Below are 18,345 nucleotides of genomic sequence, written 5' to 3'. Positions count from 1 at the left end.
TCACCCCCCCCCCCATCAAGTATGGAGAATATGTTAATCACCAGAACGGACACCCAGGACATTTACAATCTAGCTAGTTGCCCAGGACTAACACTCAGGACACAATTACAAAACAAATCTAAGTCCAGAAGTTCCATCGAATGTAAGGAGGCATCAAATACAGATTTTTAAATGCAACAAGAATTTATAGCAGACGAGGGAGAGACGCACGGAGAGCAAAGTGGCCAAAGAAAGATGAATAGAGAAATGAAGCCTGAGTAAGACCCTGAAGGACGGGTATAATAAATAAGAAACATGATAACCCCTGGCTTCCATCCAATGGCCGCCTTATGGGCTGAGGGGTGCTCTGCTCTGTTACTTCAGGGTAGCCTGGGCAGCAAGCGTCCTGAGAAGGAAACGAAGAGCTGGGATCCTCAACCTGCCTCGCCAGCACAGAGCCCTACCTCATTTCCCAAGGGCGGCAGGGAGCAAATCTCCTGCAGAAGAACGCCCCACCCACCTGCTAAGAAAGGCGACGTTGTCGTGTTTTGTTAGAAATGTTCAATTTCTGTGGCAAAACAAACCCAGCAATTCTCACGCTGTGCGGGCAAAACTGTATTTTAAGTGTGGTGAGTCTGGCTTGCTAGATGGAAGGAGGGATCACATGAGTATGTACAAGGTCCCTCCCCGCTTCCCCTGCAGTGCCTGGACACCTCCACCGCGCCTAGGCTGCGTGTGCCTTCCTTCCACAGCAATAAGTTAGATTCCTGTGCAGAGGGACGCTTCATCAAAGCGCAGGTCAGTGTGACACTCGGGCACACCCTGCCGTCCGAGGGCCGGGCAGGGCCTGGAGTGCGGGTCCCTGCGCCCCACGCCCGGGCGCGGTCCTCCGCAGCGCAGAAGCCCGCAGCACTTGAACTTCAGCGAGCTGACAGATCAACTGCTCTCTACCTGGCACTGCCGTTGTCTGCATCCATCCTATTTACATTTTGGGGGGTAAGCTCTTGGGGCCGAGGCTGACTGGTCCCCGAATGCACCGAGGGGCGAGGGGCGGGGCTGCAGCACGCCCCCGAGGACTCGCGTGCGCACTGTGGCCGCGCGCCTGCCCCATGGCCTTTCACAGCCCGACTCGTTCATTTCCGAGCGGGCGTAGATGCCGTCTGTTTCTTCGAGCCAAGGACACCACCTTTCGCTACCACGGGGACAGTGAGGGAGCAACAAACAAAACCAAGCAGTATGCAAATCCCAGTGTCCATGCGGAACCAAGCACGGACTCCCAACGTGATGGGAAAATGAATCACGGCTCCGCGGCACCCCCTCCAGAGGACAGGCCGCCAGTCTGTATGAGGGTGGGGAGGGCAGGAGGGTGGAGGGGAGCCTGCTCAGACCAAACACATTTCTGGGCCTGCGTGCGGCCCGGGCCTGTGCACAGGAGCTAGAGGCCGTGCCTCTGCATCTGACGTTGTTCTAGGTGTCTTGGCCCGGGGCCCTCCACCAGGGCAGGAATGGCCTGGACAGAGTGGGACACGCAGGCTGCACTCGTGGGGCTGGTCACCAACATGTGGGTGACCCCCGACAAGACAATGACCGCACAGTGAGACGGGGACAACATCGCTGCCCGAGCTACCCTCGGAGTTCTGATAACGGTCACATAAAGTTCCTGGAACACAGAAAATGCGAGTCACCATTGTAATCAAAGGCCTAGGCAAATACAAACAGTTAACTCCCCCCTCCGACAGGGTCTGCCCCACTAGGCACTTCTGCTGATTTCTTTGGTGGCTTCGTGTTCCTGAGACTTTCGTCAAATGGGTGTGTTCCTAAGAGATGCTCTTTCCGGAGGAGCTGCGGCACATTCCCCAAAGGTCGGGGGGGGGAGTACCCACAGCATCTGCAGTGTCGTGCACACAGGTATCTGATGTCATCACCTGCTGAAGACAGCTTGTAAAGTAAAGCAACGAGATGAGCATATGGGTCTTTCTATACAAACCATGACATAGAATATGAACAGGAAAAGCTGGAAAAAAAATTCTAATGGCTCATTTTCAGAGAAAAATCTATCTTCAATCTTACTGTTTCTGTCTGCACCAGCAGAAACCTCATTTGGGTCCGCATGGCCCCAAACTGAGAGCCGCACATGAATACATATCTTGCGGGGGCAGCAAAGCAATTAACTGGCAACCTTCTAAGAACCGAGCTCTCGCTTAACTGTGTCCCCAGAGTCTATGTATGGTGGTGCCTTGGTGCCTGGAGACGTCCCACCACTGCTGTGTCCACCTGGATTAGCGTGGGAGAACCCTGGGGACACAGGTAGAGGAAGAGAAGAAAAAGGAAAAGGCAGGATAGAAGGGAAAGGCTGGGCATGGTTAGAAATAGTAACCTATTTACAGTCTCCGCTGTGCCCAAGGCTCGGAGGGGCTACGTGAGGCTAAGTACAGCGGGGCGAACTCACATAGACCTTCAAGGTGCCCACGGCCCTGGTGTGTTACGTCACTGGCCCAGCTAAGGAGATGGCACGTCAGGGAGGTTAGGAGATTCACCTGAGTCACATGGTTGGTGGGACACTGAGACCCAGGTCTCTGTCTCTGCGTCACCTCCCTCGACGACGCCAGTGGTGGCTGGTCATTTTAGGTCACTGTAAAGTGGGTTGATAATATCAGCCCTGGTTCTTTCACAGGGTCTAAGAGCCAGACTCTGGCCCCAGAAGTGCATAACATGCCAGATTACACAACGTCCAAATGTCTCCGGAGGAAGAAACCATTTCTGGCTGTGGCACATCTGGCACTTGGGCTCCGCCACAGGAGCCGGACAGGGCTGGGTTCTGGGGCCTGGGTGCGGCGGCGGGCAGGGGAGGTATCCTGGGAACACTGTGGGCTCACACGGGTGCTGAGCGTGAGGCTGGGGCCGTGGAACAGGACTCCGAATTCCGGGCTGGGAACTGGGATGTGGGAGCCAGAGCAGGCAACAGAGGAGGCAACATGGAATCAAGGAGGGAGCTGGAGGGAGAAAGGGCTGTCTTCTGAGAAGGAAAAGGGCACGTGGAAGAGCAAGGAAGGAGCCCCCAGTTCTCCTCGGAACTAATGTAGAGAGCAGCCTGGGTGGCATCACGGGGCATGGGAAACGGGTGGGGTGGCCACGAGCTCGTATCTGCGAACGCACGGATCTCATTGCCGGGAGGGTCACAGAAAACGCGTCTTCAACCGGCCACTCTGAGCTGCAGAGGACCCCATGCAACGACATTTACATGCTGTGGGCTCGTTTCTTCCAAGGAAACAAGTGAAGAGTTCCTGTCAGTGGAGAGGGAACAGAAGGAACGTGGCTCTGTGCCCAGCATGTGGCCTTGGGTCACGGCCCAGTTACTGGGGTGCGTGGCCCAGGCGGTGCTCTTGGGAACTGGCCTCATCACGCCTGGGATCACCGCTGGGGACAGGAGCCCCTCTCCAAGGCCCATCACTCAGAATGCAGACAACAGAACCCACTGCATCCAAGATGGCAGGCAGGTGCCCTCTCTTTCGAGGGGATAAAAGACCTTTCCTACAAAACCAGCCACTTCTCTGTAATTAGCATGAATGTCCCCACAGACGGGAGGCCTGCCGTTGGGAAAAGCTGGTTTTAGGAAAGCTATTTTATCGAAAACGATGTTGTTTCACACCTGGGTTTGCTGGCCATGGCCATGATAATGTAAGAGCCAAGGGCAGGGCACTGTAGGCACAGTAAGGCTGGATGACCAAGTTCCACAAAGACTTCATTTTCCTCCTGGACTCTGGCATTTCAGGGGTAACAGTCCCTCACTTCTCTGTTTCTAGCAGTCACTGCCCTTCACTTTTAGAGGGCAAGTCCATGACCTATACATGAAACGGCAGATGTAAAGTAAAGAAACTGTGGGAGAGAAATGCTTCCGTCATCAACAGCTGTTTATTCCCCAGAGTTGTTTTCATAGTTCCCTGGCCCAGCAGTTTCCAGAAATGATTGTTTCCCTGCTGGCCATCCTGTTACAGGATGAACAAAGGTATCTCTTTTACCCAAACACAACGCAACAAAAACAGGAAGAAAAACTAGGCAAGATAAAGTTGAAGGGTTTAATATTACCAACAGTTTCTTCGAGATCTTTAAGGGTAAACAGATTCTAAATTTTCACTTGGAATTTTTAAATTTTCGGATGTAAGTTCTATGAGTTTTAGCCTGTTACCACCACGACAGTCAGGACACAGAGCAGTGCCATCTCCCGAAGACCTCCCGGCCGCTCGTCAGGGTGAATATTCACCTTTCACAGTGAGAACATCTGACTCTCAGTGCCAGAGCTATCTCTGTTCTGGGGGTTCACATTTAGTTTATTTTTATTTGCCAATGTAAGTTCTAATTTACAAAGAGAAGAGGAATGGAAAGCCTTCACTGGTGGTCAGTGGATGACAAAGAGACGGCACCAACGGTTGATCCCTCGTGTTCTGGCCAAACAACTTTGATTTTTATAGTCAATAATTACATAAATGAGGCTGTGACTGGAGAGTACGCTTCCCCAGTCACACGAAGCAGGATCAGAAGGGGCTCCGAGTATGGGGAACCCTAGGGACCAGCCTACCTGCTGCCACTGAACTCGCACACCCACACTCTCCCCACGGAGCAACATACATCACATATACAACACATACTAACATATATGCCACACATAAAAGGCACACACCCCACGTGTACAACACACACACCCCAACACACACAGCCAACACAAACCCCCCCCAGATACCAACACATCTCACATATACAACACACACTAACACACATTCACACCCAACACACACACCACACATACAGTACATACCAACACACATTCATACACACGCACGCACACGCACGCACGCCTTCAGGGAGTCCTTGAGCAGCGTCCTGCCCGCCACTCCAGTCTTGGCTCCTGGATCCTTCTGAGGTCAGCGGAGACGGACAGTGGATGCGGGAAGCACGGCAGGTGGCAAATGCGATGTAACCTCCTGAGGCTTCTGTGCCCGCTCCCCACTGCCGTGAGGCTCGTGTGCCCAGCCCAAGTGCAGGATTTATAGCTTCACCGCAGGTACACGAGCAGCGGCAGGAGAGTGCCGGGCCCGTGCCCTCCAGTTAAGAATGCTGCACCCGTGTCTCCCTCCTGACTCAGGAGAAGAGATGTTGTTCCTCTCCTCAAACACTAACCTCTTCACCATCGCGCTGGACGCTGTCCCTTCCTGACACCAGAGGAAACCCACCAAACATACTCCGTTAGCGCCTACTGGATGTGAAGTACGTGCTGGGCTTCCACGCGTCCACGGAGATGAAAAAGAAACAACACGTGATCCCAAGGAGCTCGGGAACACTGGGGATGTCGATAGCCTACAATGACACCAGGCCAAATAAAATAAATGCTAAGCCAGAGGCACACACACTGGGAAGGGGGCCCAGGGGAGAGCGTGATGGTTACTAACAGCAGAGGCGAGGTGCACACAGGTGAGCACGCACCACAGCCATCTCGTTTAGTCCTTAGAACAACCTCAGGAACTGCTGTCGTACTTCCCTCATAAGAGAAAGAACAATGAGCCTCAGAGAGGTTTGGGAACTTGCCTGAGGTCACACAGCTATAAAGCAGCAGATCTGGAATTCAAATCCAGATCTCTGCCAATAGAGTGATGACGATAAGAATAATGATAATGATGATAACAGTAGTGGCAGTAAAAGTAATAATAGCAGCAAACATGGGCTGAGTGCTTGCCTCGTGCCAGGAACACGCTGAGTAATGTGCCAGGAACTTTATCCTCCGCGGGAGATCTTTGCTCATTCAGTTCCTACGTATGAAGACAAAGTTCCGGGGCACACGACTAGCATGTCCGTAACATCTCAGAAACAGAAAAGCAGATAAGGGGTTAGCGGCCCAGAGGACAGGGCTGTCTCCACACGTGCAAGGTTCCCTAGTCAGGTCTTGCTGGGCTCGGCCCTTTCTTCATACTGGGAAGTCATTTCTAATTTTCTGTCAAGGTGTAATGGGACATGACAGATGTTGGCCGATTTCAGGGAACTAATCTGTTAAAACCTGAGTCAGCTGTCTTCAGGTTTTAAATTGAAATCGCACAGGTGGACGGAACGAACATTTCTGGTGAGATGTCTGATCCCCAGAATGCTGATAAAGGGGGCCCGTATGATCCAGGGTTTGGAGATGCTGGATGCCATGGGCCTGAGGTTTAGGGCAACAGTGAAAGGACTGTAGGAAGGACTACAAGAAGCTGGGCATGTGGGTGTTTCTGCTGTGACAGTGTGAGTTGAGCTATAAACATGAGGCCACTGATACCATCCATCCATCCATCCATCCATCCATCCATCCATCCATCCATCCATTCATCCGTTCATCCATCCATCCATCTATCCGTTCATCCATCCATCCAACCATCCATCCATCCGTCCATCTGTCCGTCCATCCATCCATCCGTTCATCCGTCCATCCGTTCATCCGGCCAGTTAGTCACTCGCTCATTCAACAAAGGCGCCTTGGGGAACACACACCAGCTACACACACCAGCAGAGAGAACGTGGCAGACAGTAACCCGCCTCCACATCACCCCACGGTTCTGACAAACTCAGGCTTCAGGCACCTCCCCCTGCTCAGGTGTCTCCTCTCCCAGACACAGCCTCCATCTCCCACCTCTAGTGGGCAGGCTGGCCAGATAAAAAAGGAGAGTGGGGTGGAGGCAAGATTTTTTTTTTTTTTTTAGCGTTTCATTCAGATCTCCCAACTCTCCCCAAAACCAAAATTTGGAGTTCAACTCTGAATTCTTAGACTGCAATACTTAAACTTGCCTACAAAGGCATTTTCCCTGTATTCCCTTTCCATTTAAAAATGGCACAGAGGTCATCGGTGGGGAGGACAGAGCGGATCCCCAAGCACAGGGCTTGGTGCTCACACTTTGGGTCCTTCTGGGCTCCTGTCACGTTCCCGCTAACCTTGGCCACAGTCACGTGGTCTGTTCTGCTTCGCAGTCTCCCCTAAGCCTCAAGCCCACCCAGTCCTCGAACAAGCTCGGCCCAAACAAAGGCACAGGAGAGCCAATACCCTTGAGGGCCCTCAGTCTCAAAGGGCCCAGAGCCCCAGCCTCCCCCCTCCCGGGGCACAGTCCCTGAGGCCTACAGCAGGCCCCTTGGAGGGAGAATGGAGCCACCCCCTAACTCCTCCCGGTATTCCCCCCACCCCATTCCCTTCCTCCTGCTTCCTGAAGTTTTCTCCCAAACAGACACGCTGTACCCAAGCCCTGCCTCAGGCTCTGCTTTGGGGACACCTCACCTACAACAACTGCTTCTACAATGTCACCATCTCCATCTCTTTCCAGGAACAAGGGCCACAGTCCAGTACTCGTCACCAAGAGCCCTGCTCCTCCACCTGGCTTTAAGACCCGGGGAGCCAGAGGCCGATGGCGCCAAGGACGAAAGGGAACGCCGGGCTCGAGCTGCCCTGGCAAGGCTGTGGCTGGGCGCTCCCTCCTCCTCTGGGGAGCTGGTGAGGCGGTGGGGAAAGGCTGGCCCGATCTGTCCCAGCTGTGATGCAGAGACCCACAGCCAGGGGAGGCCAAGGGCAGCGGGGAGGGGGCCCCTTCACTGGGGAGGGCACTCAGGACTCAGAACATATAATACAAGCGGCCCAGGGAGACTGGGCAAAGCGATTCAAAGGCAACATGCTCTGCCTTCTTGGCTTAAGGAGAGATGTCTACACCGGGGTAGACGAGGACAGCGGAGCCTGGCACGCCCACCACTGGCTCCCCAGGGACAGCTCATTCCATGACAGATTCGGGGGCAGAGCTGCATAGCTGAGGGCACTCCTACTCATTTCTTGAAACCCCAGCACAAAGCACAGTGTCTGGCACATCTTCGGAATTCAAAAAATTACTTGTTCGATGCATAAGTGAGGATTATAGCTCCAAACCCAGCTGTGGCTACAGGGAGAGTTCAGTAGCTACTAAGCAGTAAGTACTCCGTCGACTGCAAATTATGCAAAAAGTCACGCGTGTTCATGTCTCCTCTGTCCATCTGCTTCCCCTCCCAACCATCCACCTGGCAGTTCACCAGTCCACCCAGTAACCCCTCCTGTAGCACGCACCAATGATTTTTGGATCTTCACTGTCACCACCATTGAGGCGTAAGGGGTTGGACCACAAGGAATCTAACAACTGGGCCCCACGGCAGGGCTCTGAGCTACCCAGGTAAAAGGGCAACAGCCCCGTGCCAGGTCGCCCACGGCACCCCACTTCTCCCATTTTGACGGGGCAGGTGGCAGCCCCCTCTGTGGGGCAACCGACTCTGGGATCCAAGCCACCTCTGGCAACAGTTCTTAAAGGACAAAACAATAATTTTAAAAATGTAAATAAATAACTAAAGCAGGAAGAAACTCCTGGAGGTGATGGATCTCTTTAAGGCATAAACTGTGGTGACGGTTTTACCTCCAAACTCACCAAGCTGTGCACATTACATATGTGCAGCTTTTTGTATGTCAATCATACCTCAATACAGTGGCTTTAAAAAAAGAATTCACCCTAGAGCTTGCTTAAATCTGTCATCTGGCTCCACCCCCCAGAGAGCCTGTTCCTTAGATTTCTTTTGCAACCCAGGAATCTCCATGTCTAACAAGCACCTGGGTGATACTTCGGCAGGAGGATCCTTGGATCACCCTTTGAAAACAACTGGTTTATACCTTGAGCTCAAGAGTGGTTCCAGCCCTCCTGTCCTTAGGTCTGGGGACATGTAGATGGCAACTCTGCAGCAAGGCAGAAAACTGGGCCAAGTTTCTGGGGCATCAACACTGCTTCTGCACCTGGGCCCTTGCTCTGGGGTCGCTCTGGTTGGTTCATGTGGTCTGTGAATGTACATGGTTTTTCAATGTCTTTGAAGTTGTGTGTGTGTCCTTGCGTGTATACGCATGTCTGATGCGTGTGTCTCCCTCCATGTGGCAGGCATCTATGTATATCAGCATCTTTGCTACAGCTGAGCATTAGCTTCTGTCACCAAGGTGCTTGCAAGCACACCTAGCTGTGCGTGTGTCACGCATGGGCTTATATTGTGTTATCTGTGTTTATCCGTGTCACTGTGCACGTGCGTGTGTGTAGGCGGGACTGGAACACCAGGGCAGAGATACACTCAAATACACAGAGAGGTTCTCCCTTTAATTATTTCATACTTAAAAAAAAAATTCGATTTCAAATTATTTCACCACACAACTCAAGGTCCTAGAGACAAGTAAGGGAAAACTAAAGATAACCTAATAGCCCAGATAACTTATTGATCACTTCTCCTCAGAAAAGACACTGCAACTCTAAAAGCTTTTACATATTTATAACCACCTCCCTCATCTGGGTGAATGAGACTGTCAGTGGGTTGAATATTTCACTCAATCTTCTCAAGGGTAAACTAGAAGCCTTTCCTGTTGTATCTACTAGTAATAAAACACAAATTAACTTAAAAAGCTAATGCCTGCAATGCAGATGCTTTCAGAGCTCTTCTTTTCAATCAAACCTAACTTCTAGTCAGGAATCTGCACAAGCTATGCAATTTTGGAAACTATTTTTATGACTTTATTAAGTTATGCCCCCCCCCCTTTTTTTTTTGCCGTACGCGGGCCTCTCACTGTTGTGGCCTCTCCCGTGGCGGAGCACAGGCTCCGGGCGCGCAGGCTCAGCGGCCATGGCTCACGGGCCCAGCCGCTCCGCGACATGTGGGATCCTCCCGGACCGGGGCACGAACCCGTGTCCCCTGCATCGGCAGGCGGACGGACTCTCAGCCACTGCGCCACCAGGGAAGCCCTATGCCCCTTTTTTGAAGCGACTTAGCGAAAGATATTTTGGAAGATGCCGTGTTCCCTGCTGATGGGGAGATGATGGAGGGTCCCCAGTTTGAGCCAATGAGGCCAAGGTCAGCCCACAGGAGAGAACACTGCCCCCTGGCCATGGACTAAGCACAGGCCCCGGTCATAATGAGATCCAGATGTGGGGCTGTGGATGCCTCACAGTTGACATTCTACCAATATACTGACTCAGTGGAACACAGTCAGCTGGGGATGGACGGGGCCAGGACTGGAGCTAAGGTCTCTTAACTCTCCTTCCAGAGGCTATTACTTGATACCAGTGGTGGGACTTGAAACCCGGTTCTGGAGGCCAGAGCTTCACAACTGTGCCTTAGGGAAAGCAAAGTCCATAAACAAAAGACAGCAAAACAAACAAACGAACAAAACCTATTCCCTCTTAGCCAACTCTGCAATCACAGTACCAGAATTTAAAAGCATTAAAAGTGTTCACATTTATACTGGCTACTGATGGGGGATGGGGAGGGGATCCCCATTATAATCTAGGGCCTCTTCCCTTTATTTATGAATAACTACTATTGTCTCCTAGCCTCTGGGTGCTCCCCAACTTTTTGCCCCCATTTCAATTGACTAACTTCACTAATATCCTTAACTTCACTGAATTACTCCTTTGTTAAGTCCAAGCCCCTCAAGCCTCCATCAAAATTCTCCACGGTCAGGCCTCCCTCACCTAACCCTTACTTGCCAGCCCAAGCCTTCAACTCCTTGCAGGTGTCACTGTCATCCCCCCTCCCCCCATCTTCCCTTATTAATTCCAATCTCCATGCCTCTCAGGCTCCTCCCACCCCCATCTCACATTTCCTTTAAGATAGACCTCAAGAGTACTTCAATATAGCTTGTTCTCTAAAAACCCTCCCTATTGAGGGAGGGAGACACAAGAGGGAAGAGATATGGGAACATATGTATAACTGATTCACCTTGTTATAAAGCAGAAACTAACACACCATTGTAAAGCAATTAAACTCCAATAAAGACGTAAAAATAAAATAAAATAAAATAAAAACCCTCCCTATTAACCCATCTCGCAAAATCTTTCACTGGCTTTGAATCTCTTTAACTGGTTTTTCTCGTCACGGGTTCCCTAGAGTCTCAATGAATATCTGCGGAGTGATCAAGCATGTGTAATATCAAAGTATCAGAAATACACTCTAGGCAATTTTAATCTCCTCAGAGAAACCATAAACTCCTCCAGATTAGACATCTTGCGCCTTATCTCCTACCCGTCAGTACAGCACAGGACACACAGTAGGCACCCAATGAATGTTTGATGAATTGAACTGAATTAAAATTTATCTCCCCCCGCACCTAAAACCACCATGGAATCAATTTGAAGATCGTGTCTGAAACCAAAAGAACCAGACAAAAAAGGTTACATTATTCTGAAAGAGTAGATTACTGGCCTTTTCTTCATGTCCTAAATTTTTATGCACGCCCCACCCTTTTTCTTTGGTCCTGGTAATGGTCTTAAGTGTTTCAAATTAAGTCTAGACAAGAGTATTTTGAATAACCGGAGCAGAAACAAAAGAATCCACACATTTTAATCGCTATCTCCTGCCTGAATGGCATGGCTTTTTGTTTGTTTTTCCTGAGTAGAGCTTAATATTTAGTCTTGTTTTCAGTTTGCTGGTCACACTGACAGCGGAAATACCCCAGCATCAATTTATTGTTTGCTTCAAAAAAATAACTGGCATCAATGCAGAATCAAATGCAGTAGCCCCCCCTTAATCACAGTCAGCCGCGATCCAAAAATATTAAGTGAAAAATTCCAGAAACAAACCATTCTTAAGTTTTAAACTGCCTGCTGTTCTGAGGAGCGTGATAAAGTCTCACAAAGTCCCGTTCTATCCCATCCCACGCAGGACGGGACTCTTCCCTTTGGCCGACACGCCCTGCCCATTTGTCTCCGAGTAGCCCGCTCAGTGATCAGACTGACTGTGGCATCGTGGTGCTTGTGTTCAAGTAGCCCTTATTTTACTTAATAATGGCCCCAAATGGCAAGAACACTGATGCTGGCAATTCAGATACTCCAAAGAGAAGCCTGGAAAGTGCTTCCTTTAAGTGAAAAGGTGAAAGTTCTCTATTTAATAAGGAAAGAAAAAGAAAGTATGCTGAGGTTGCTAAGATCTACGGTAAGAATGAATCTTCTATCCGTTAAATCGTGAAGAAGGAAAAAAAAAATTCGTGCTAGTTTTGCTGTCGCACCTCAAACTGCAAGTTACGGCCAGTGTATGATAGGGCTTTGTTAAGATGGAAAAGGCACCGAATTTGTACAATAAGATATTCTGAGAGAGACACCACATTCACATAACTTTTATTACAGTATATTGTTGTAACTGTTCTATTGCATTATTAGTTATCAATGTTAATCTCTTACTGTGTCTAATTTGTAAATTTCCTATGCATACGGGTATGTATGCATAGGAAAAAACACAGTGTACACAGGGTTTGGTACTATCCTCAGTTTCAGGGACATCCACTGGGGGTCTTGGAACGTAACCTGGAGGATAAGGCAGGGCTGCTGTAGGGAAACGGCAGGGACTTCCAAGGTACGTTCATAGAACTGCACAGGATCTGCTTCAGTTCCATCCCTTAGGGTGTGAACACTTCAAAGGAGACACCATTAAGGACCCCCTTCTCTCTCAGTGGGCCTCCAGCCACCTGCACAAGCTCACCTCTGATTCCCCGTGGCGAGTCTTCGGGTGTGTGCAGGGCGAGGACCGTCTCCGGGGACAGCCCTCTGGAGACCGGGGTGCAGTGGGTCTGGGGCAGGGCCGTGGCGGTAGTGTGTTCTTAACACGCTCTCCGAGTGATTCTTAGGCACAATAAAGCCTGTGACCAGCGTGGTTTGATGGTTTAACTAGGTAACTGACCTTCGAGTTGGAAGGTCAGGTTGGAAGGGGCTACCCACGCATCATGGTTAAACAATGAAAAAAGCAGCCTTTGTTTCCTGAAAAACACATGGTCAGGCTTGCTTCACAGGATACCACGGCAATATGCCCTGGCCTTGACCAAGCATGTGCCTAATAGCCGGGGGAAACCGTTTGCTCCCCAAGACACACCTACTTTTCCAGGTACACCCCCCCGCCCTGGCCCCACGAGGACAGGAACATCTCTTTATATCAGACTGTTTCCACATCACTAGGCGGGGACGACGGTGGGCTGAGACATTTAATACTGTCCACTTAAAAACAGGGCAGGACATTAAATGTCCTCCTCTTTGAAAGTGAGGTCGCCAGGGGATGATGGCCCAGCTCAGACACAGGGGGCCTGGGGAACCCAGGCCCTGTCGAAGGCTGGGTCCACAGGGTGATGACTCTTCTACTCCAGGTGGCTCAAACACAGAGTCTCTCACGACGCAGCTGAAAACGCCAACCTTCTCAGATAACAACGGACCACTGAGGAGCCTTCTCCACCCACCTCCTCTCCCCCGTAAGAGGCAACACAATCAGGAAACTCGACTGGATCAATGTGGCCGGGAGCTGGCTGTCCCACAGCAAGGATTGATGCCGACCGGGCTGGAGGCTGTCCTCAAACCCTCAAACTGCTGTGTGTGGTAGCAAACTACTCCGGGGTTCAGACGAGCCCCGGGGGAGGAACAGGACGCTGTGACCAATTTAGAGATGAAGCATCACTTCAGGCAGAAACACTGGGCTGGCTTTCATGTTGACTGTGCCCTTAAAAGCAGAGCTGGGGGCTTCCCTGGTGGCGCAGTGGTTGAGAGTCCGCCTGCCGATGCAGGGGACACGGGTTCGTGCCCCGGTCTGGGAAGATCCCACATGCCACGGAGCGGCTAGGCCCGTGAGCCATGGCCGCTGAGCCTGCGCGTCCAGAGCCTGTGCTCCGCAGTGGGAGAAGCCACAACAGTGAGAGGCCCGCGTACCAAAAAAAAAAAAAACTATCTCAAAACAATTGTTTCATCAAAAAAAAAAAAAAAAAAAAAAAAAAAGCAGAGCTGGGCACACGGGGGCCACCAGGAGGACCTGAAGGACACTCGCCTTTTTTGGTCAAAGCGACCACAGGAGGAAGAGGTCCTGCTCAGAAATTTATGCAACAGTCACATGAGGTCTAAAGAAAGGGGTCACATCACAACCAGAGGGAGAGCTTTCCAAGGTAAATGGGGGCACCGGGGCTGCAAGTGGAAGACGGAGAGGGGGGCTAAGGAGAGCCCTGGACTCTCGGCACACGAGCCTTCCATACCCGGCGGAGCGGTTTCTCCTGCCGCCCAGAGCTCCTGCGCTGGGGTCCCCGGTCCCCGGGCACCGGGGCCGACACGAAAGCGCAGGAAGCCTGGAGAGTCTGTCTGCTGCGAGAGGGGTGCCACACGTCACGTGGGCACAGGAAGGTGAGAACACGAGCGAGGCCAAGAGTCCCAAAGTCAGCTTACCCAGTGCATCAAGTTTGGCTATGAGTATGCACTGCCTTTTTTCTTTTTTTTTTGCGGTACGCGGGTCTCTCACTGCTGTGGCCTCTCCCGTTGCGGAGCACAGGCTCCGGACGTGCAGGCTCAGCGGCCATAGCTCACGGGCCCAACCGCTCCGCAGCATGTGGGATCTTCCCGGACCGGGGCGCGAACCCGCGTCCCCTGCATCGGCAGGCGGACTCTCAACCACTGCGCCACCAGGGAAGCCCCTGCATTGCCTTTTAAATAGAATTTTTAAAAGCCATTTTACAAGTTGCTCGGCTCAAGTTTTAGAAAACATGAATAAAGCCGGTATCATCCATTAAACGGCATCAAGTTAACAAAATAATAAAAGTCCAAGCAGCCTTGACTTTGCTGCAGTTCACCCTAAATTCAGGCCAAGACCTAGGAAGGAGTGGACTGGCATGCTGAACCGGCACCCCCAAGTGTAGAGTGACAACGGCGGCGGGGAGCTGGCCAAGGCACTGGCTATCCCTCGGATGGGCTGGTGACCCTAGATGGTGCCACCCAGAGCTTGCGTTCAGAGAAGGGCACTTTGTAGAGAGCACGCCTGTTGTTCCAGCCCCTGGCCAGTGTCCTCCTTCACCCTCTCCTGGGGGTCCGCGGGGCCTGCTCCCTCCACCTTCAGGCCCAGGCTCCCCTTCCTCGGTGGCCACAGCCCTGGGCTCACAGCCTCCGCCTCTGCCTGGCTCTGGGGCTGCGGGCCTGACAGCAGACCGCAGGTGTCTAAGAAGCTGGTGAGCGGAGAGGAACCGGGTGAGCAGTACAGATCCACCCCTCCCGGAGCAGAGCAGGGACGCAGATGCGAGGCTCCTCCCTGGAAGCTCAGGGCAGGCGGGTGGGGGGAGGACAGCACGGGTGGAGGGGCCTAGAGACTTGTGTAATTCGGGACTGAGATGAGGGAGTTGAGGGGGCAGTGTGGACGTGTGGCCTATGGCCACAGACCTCGCAGGGGAAGGGGTACGAGGTCAAGGACAGAGACCCACGGGCTGAGGGCCGGGCGAGGGCACCTGTGACAAAGCCAGCCAGCTGGAGGGGTGAGCAAATCGGCAAACGAGGTGTGGGGGGGACGGGTGTGCCTCAGAACGTGTGACGGGCCAACTGTGCTGATGCGGCTCAAGCACATTCCCCGCCTTTCTCCGTGGCCGGGAAGGAGGTGTGGGGAAAGCACGTGCTCACTCGGGGGTCGGGCCAGCAGGGCTCGGGCACGGAGGAGTCGTGGGATCCTGGGTCTACTGCCCACGTGTCAACCTCTTAAATGTGTTGTCAGCCCCATCTTCTCATGGGAGTTTTAGTTTCGTATCTCGCCAACTTCCATTTTCACCAGACCGTTCAACATGCCCTCAGACACAGCCCATCGCCATCTCCCCAGAACAGACTCACTCGCTTCCCATTTCCATCCAAGCCCTGTGCACTGACCACATGCCAGATACGGAGCCAAGAACCCAGCTGCGTCCCGGCTCCGCCATCCAACAGCCCCAACACGGCTGCTGCCCGGACTCGCCCAGGTTATGGGTCAGGAACGAAGGGGTTAGAGAAACGAGGCAACCAGCCCAGTCGCACAGCTCACGGAGTGGAGGGTTGAGGCTTTCCTGACTCCAGAGCCAGTGCTCTCATCTGGGTCCCACCAGAGCAGCGATTCCTAACCCTGGCTGCGCACTGGGAGCCCCAGGAGAGCTGTGACAAACACCCATATAGGACGCCACCCCCAGAGCTGTCGATGATTCGGTTTGTGGGGACTGGGACCTAAATCAGGTTATTTTGTAAAGCCCGCTTCACCCACCGGTGCTTTTGACATGGAGCCAGGGTGGGAAGCAGTACGCCACAGACTCCAGGATGGCGAGGGCCTTGCCTCTGCCCTCCCGGCTGTGTCCCGGTCCCCAGCGCTGTGCCTGGCTCATGTTAGAAGTGAAATAAATCCTTGTTGAATGAGTGAAGGAACGAAAGCGTCACACTTTCCCACCAAGGGTGCTACTACAATCCTTCATCTTCCCGACCCCAGAGTTCTCCCACCACCGGAGCACGCTGACTGGTCCCTAGGCTACAGACCCTCCCTCCTCCCACCCCCTTCCCACATGAACACAGAGTCATCTTCTCAGAGCATCACTTTCATCCTATGACCCACCCTCTGTCGTTCAAATGTTTCGGCACTTGCTCCACGTTTATGGACACGGTTGCAACCCCTTCAGCTGGTATCTAAGACCCCAACATCCTGGTCCCAACCTATCCCTGCAATCCGATTTTCCACCACCCACGGATTCTCTGTTCTGCCAGGCAGGTGTCCTCCTGGTCTGCAGTGCGAGTCTTGGGCATTCTTGCCAGAGTGATCATAATGCGTGTCTCTCTCGCTCCTTCGCCCATGTCTGGATTCCACCCGTCCGTGACAACCTGACTCCCCGACCATGCCTTTGCTCTTTGCCCACAGCCCCCAGGAATCCCTCCCAACTCAGAACCTCTACACCAAGAATCTTACTCGGCTCCATTCTTACATGGCTTCTAATCATCATTTCAACGTGCACATGTCCTCATTTCCCGACTAAATCGTGATCACTTGAGGGCAGCAATCTTACCTCCCAGGCAGTGACCAACACTGCACGTGCTCTGTGAATGCCACTGGGCATTCAGCATCTCCTGTCTCGGGGCGAACGGCCTTACCTGTAATACCTGGACTGCAAGTAGGTGGAGCACACAGCCTTGGACACGTGACTGGCTGAACCGAAGTCGATGACCTTGACTCTGTACGGTTGTCTAGATGGATCCACCAGCATGATGTTTTCTGGTTTGAGGTCCGCATGGATAAGACCTAGGCTTTTTAGCTTCATCAGGGCTGTGGCAACCTGCTGGAGGACCGGGCGAATGTATTTGAGGGGCAAGGGGCTGAACTTGTTCTGCTTCAGAAAGTCATAGAGGTTCTGCTCCAGCATCTCAAAGACCAAGCATGTGTGATTCTTGTGCTGGAAGCACTCGTAGGCACGGACGAAGTTGAAGTCGTCGGCGCTCTCCGTGCTCAGGCGGGCCAGGATGCTCACTTCGATCTGGCCTTGGCGGGCGTATGACGGGTGGTTCTTCAGGATCTTGATGGCCACAATCTCATTGGTGCCCCGTTTCCAGCACTTGACCACTTGCCCAAACGTCCCTCGGCCCAGGAACTCTAAGACCTCGTAAGTGTTGGTCATGGAGCACAGCACCTCATGCTGGACCAGCTGATAATCCCCCTCGCTGTTGGAGCCACTGTTTTTGGAAGTGGCAGTCGAGGTGGTGGCAGTGGCTACAGTGGCCCCACTCGCATTATTCGGAATCATGGGTGGATGCTCTTCGATGATCTGCACGCTGCTCGTGTTCTCAATCTCCTCACTCTTCCGCTTGAGTCCGCATTTTTGGTAGGTATCAAGAAGGCTCACAGTGCTGCGACGCATGAGGTTGTGCGGTCCGCCGAGGACTGGCCCGGTGACGGAAGTGCTACCTGCTGATGTCACGACGACGTGCCCGGTGCTTCCTGGGAAGATGATGGTCTGCTCGTACGGTAGGCTGGGGTTTGGGATGGGCAGGGAGGCGCTGACGGTCGTGGCGGCTGGCTGGGACGGTGGCGCGTTCTTGTTCTGGCCATACACTTTGCCGTGGGAGCCGTACCCGGTCATGTCCCAGTTGGAACTCGGCTCTACTTTCAGTTTCTTCACGCTACAGAAGGCACTTGATTGAAGGGTGTGAGGGGAGAAAACTTGCACATGTGAGGCCATACCTGTGAGAAAGAGAAAGGCGAAAAGAAATATCTTAGTCACCCTTACACGAATGAACGCGACAGAGCCACTGCAGTTCGGACCGGTGGCATGGGTCCTAGAGTATACTGTCTTCTCACTTCGAAACAACGTCGGAAAAGTGAATCTATTCCACCCAGAAGCACCGGCTCGTCACTCAGTCTGTGGGCTCCAGGGGTTCCAGTGTTCTGCCCGCCACCATCAGGAGGGTGGGAGACTCGCAGGGTGGGAAGACATTCAAGACTCAGAAACACAATTAGAATACCCGAACTTAGTTCATTATGTAGTTTTTTTAAAATAAATATTGTTTGTGATAGAAACAAATTCTTCCTCAGTTC

At 52.4% G+C, this 18,345-nt stretch overlaps 1 protein-coding gene across 1 annotated transcript in view; it reads right to left on the bottom strand.

The window, feature by feature from the left end:
* HIPK2 (homeodomain interacting protein kinase 2) overlaps window positions 1-17,989 on the bottom strand; it is a 124,793-nt gene extending 106,804 nt beyond the window's left edge. The window contains exon 1 of the mRNA XM_024742519.1: window positions 16,908-17,989. Coding sequence (XP_024598287.1) covers window positions 16,908-17,989 — 1,082 coding nt within the window. The remainder of the gene's footprint in view (window positions 1-16,907) is intronic.
* Window positions 17,990-18,345: the final 356 nt, after the last annotated feature.

The sequence above is a fragment of the Neophocaena asiaeorientalis genome, unplaced genomic scaffold (assembly GCF_003031525.2).
Source record: "Neophocaena asiaeorientalis asiaeorientalis breed wild unplaced genomic scaffold, Neophocaena_asiaeorientalis_V1.1 scaffold598, whole genome shotgun sequence".
In the NCBI taxonomy this organism is placed as follows: domain Eukaryota; kingdom Metazoa; phylum Chordata; class Mammalia; order Artiodactyla; family Phocoenidae; genus Neophocaena; species Neophocaena asiaeorientalis.
This window is presented reverse-complemented; position numbering and strand designations above follow the sequence as displayed.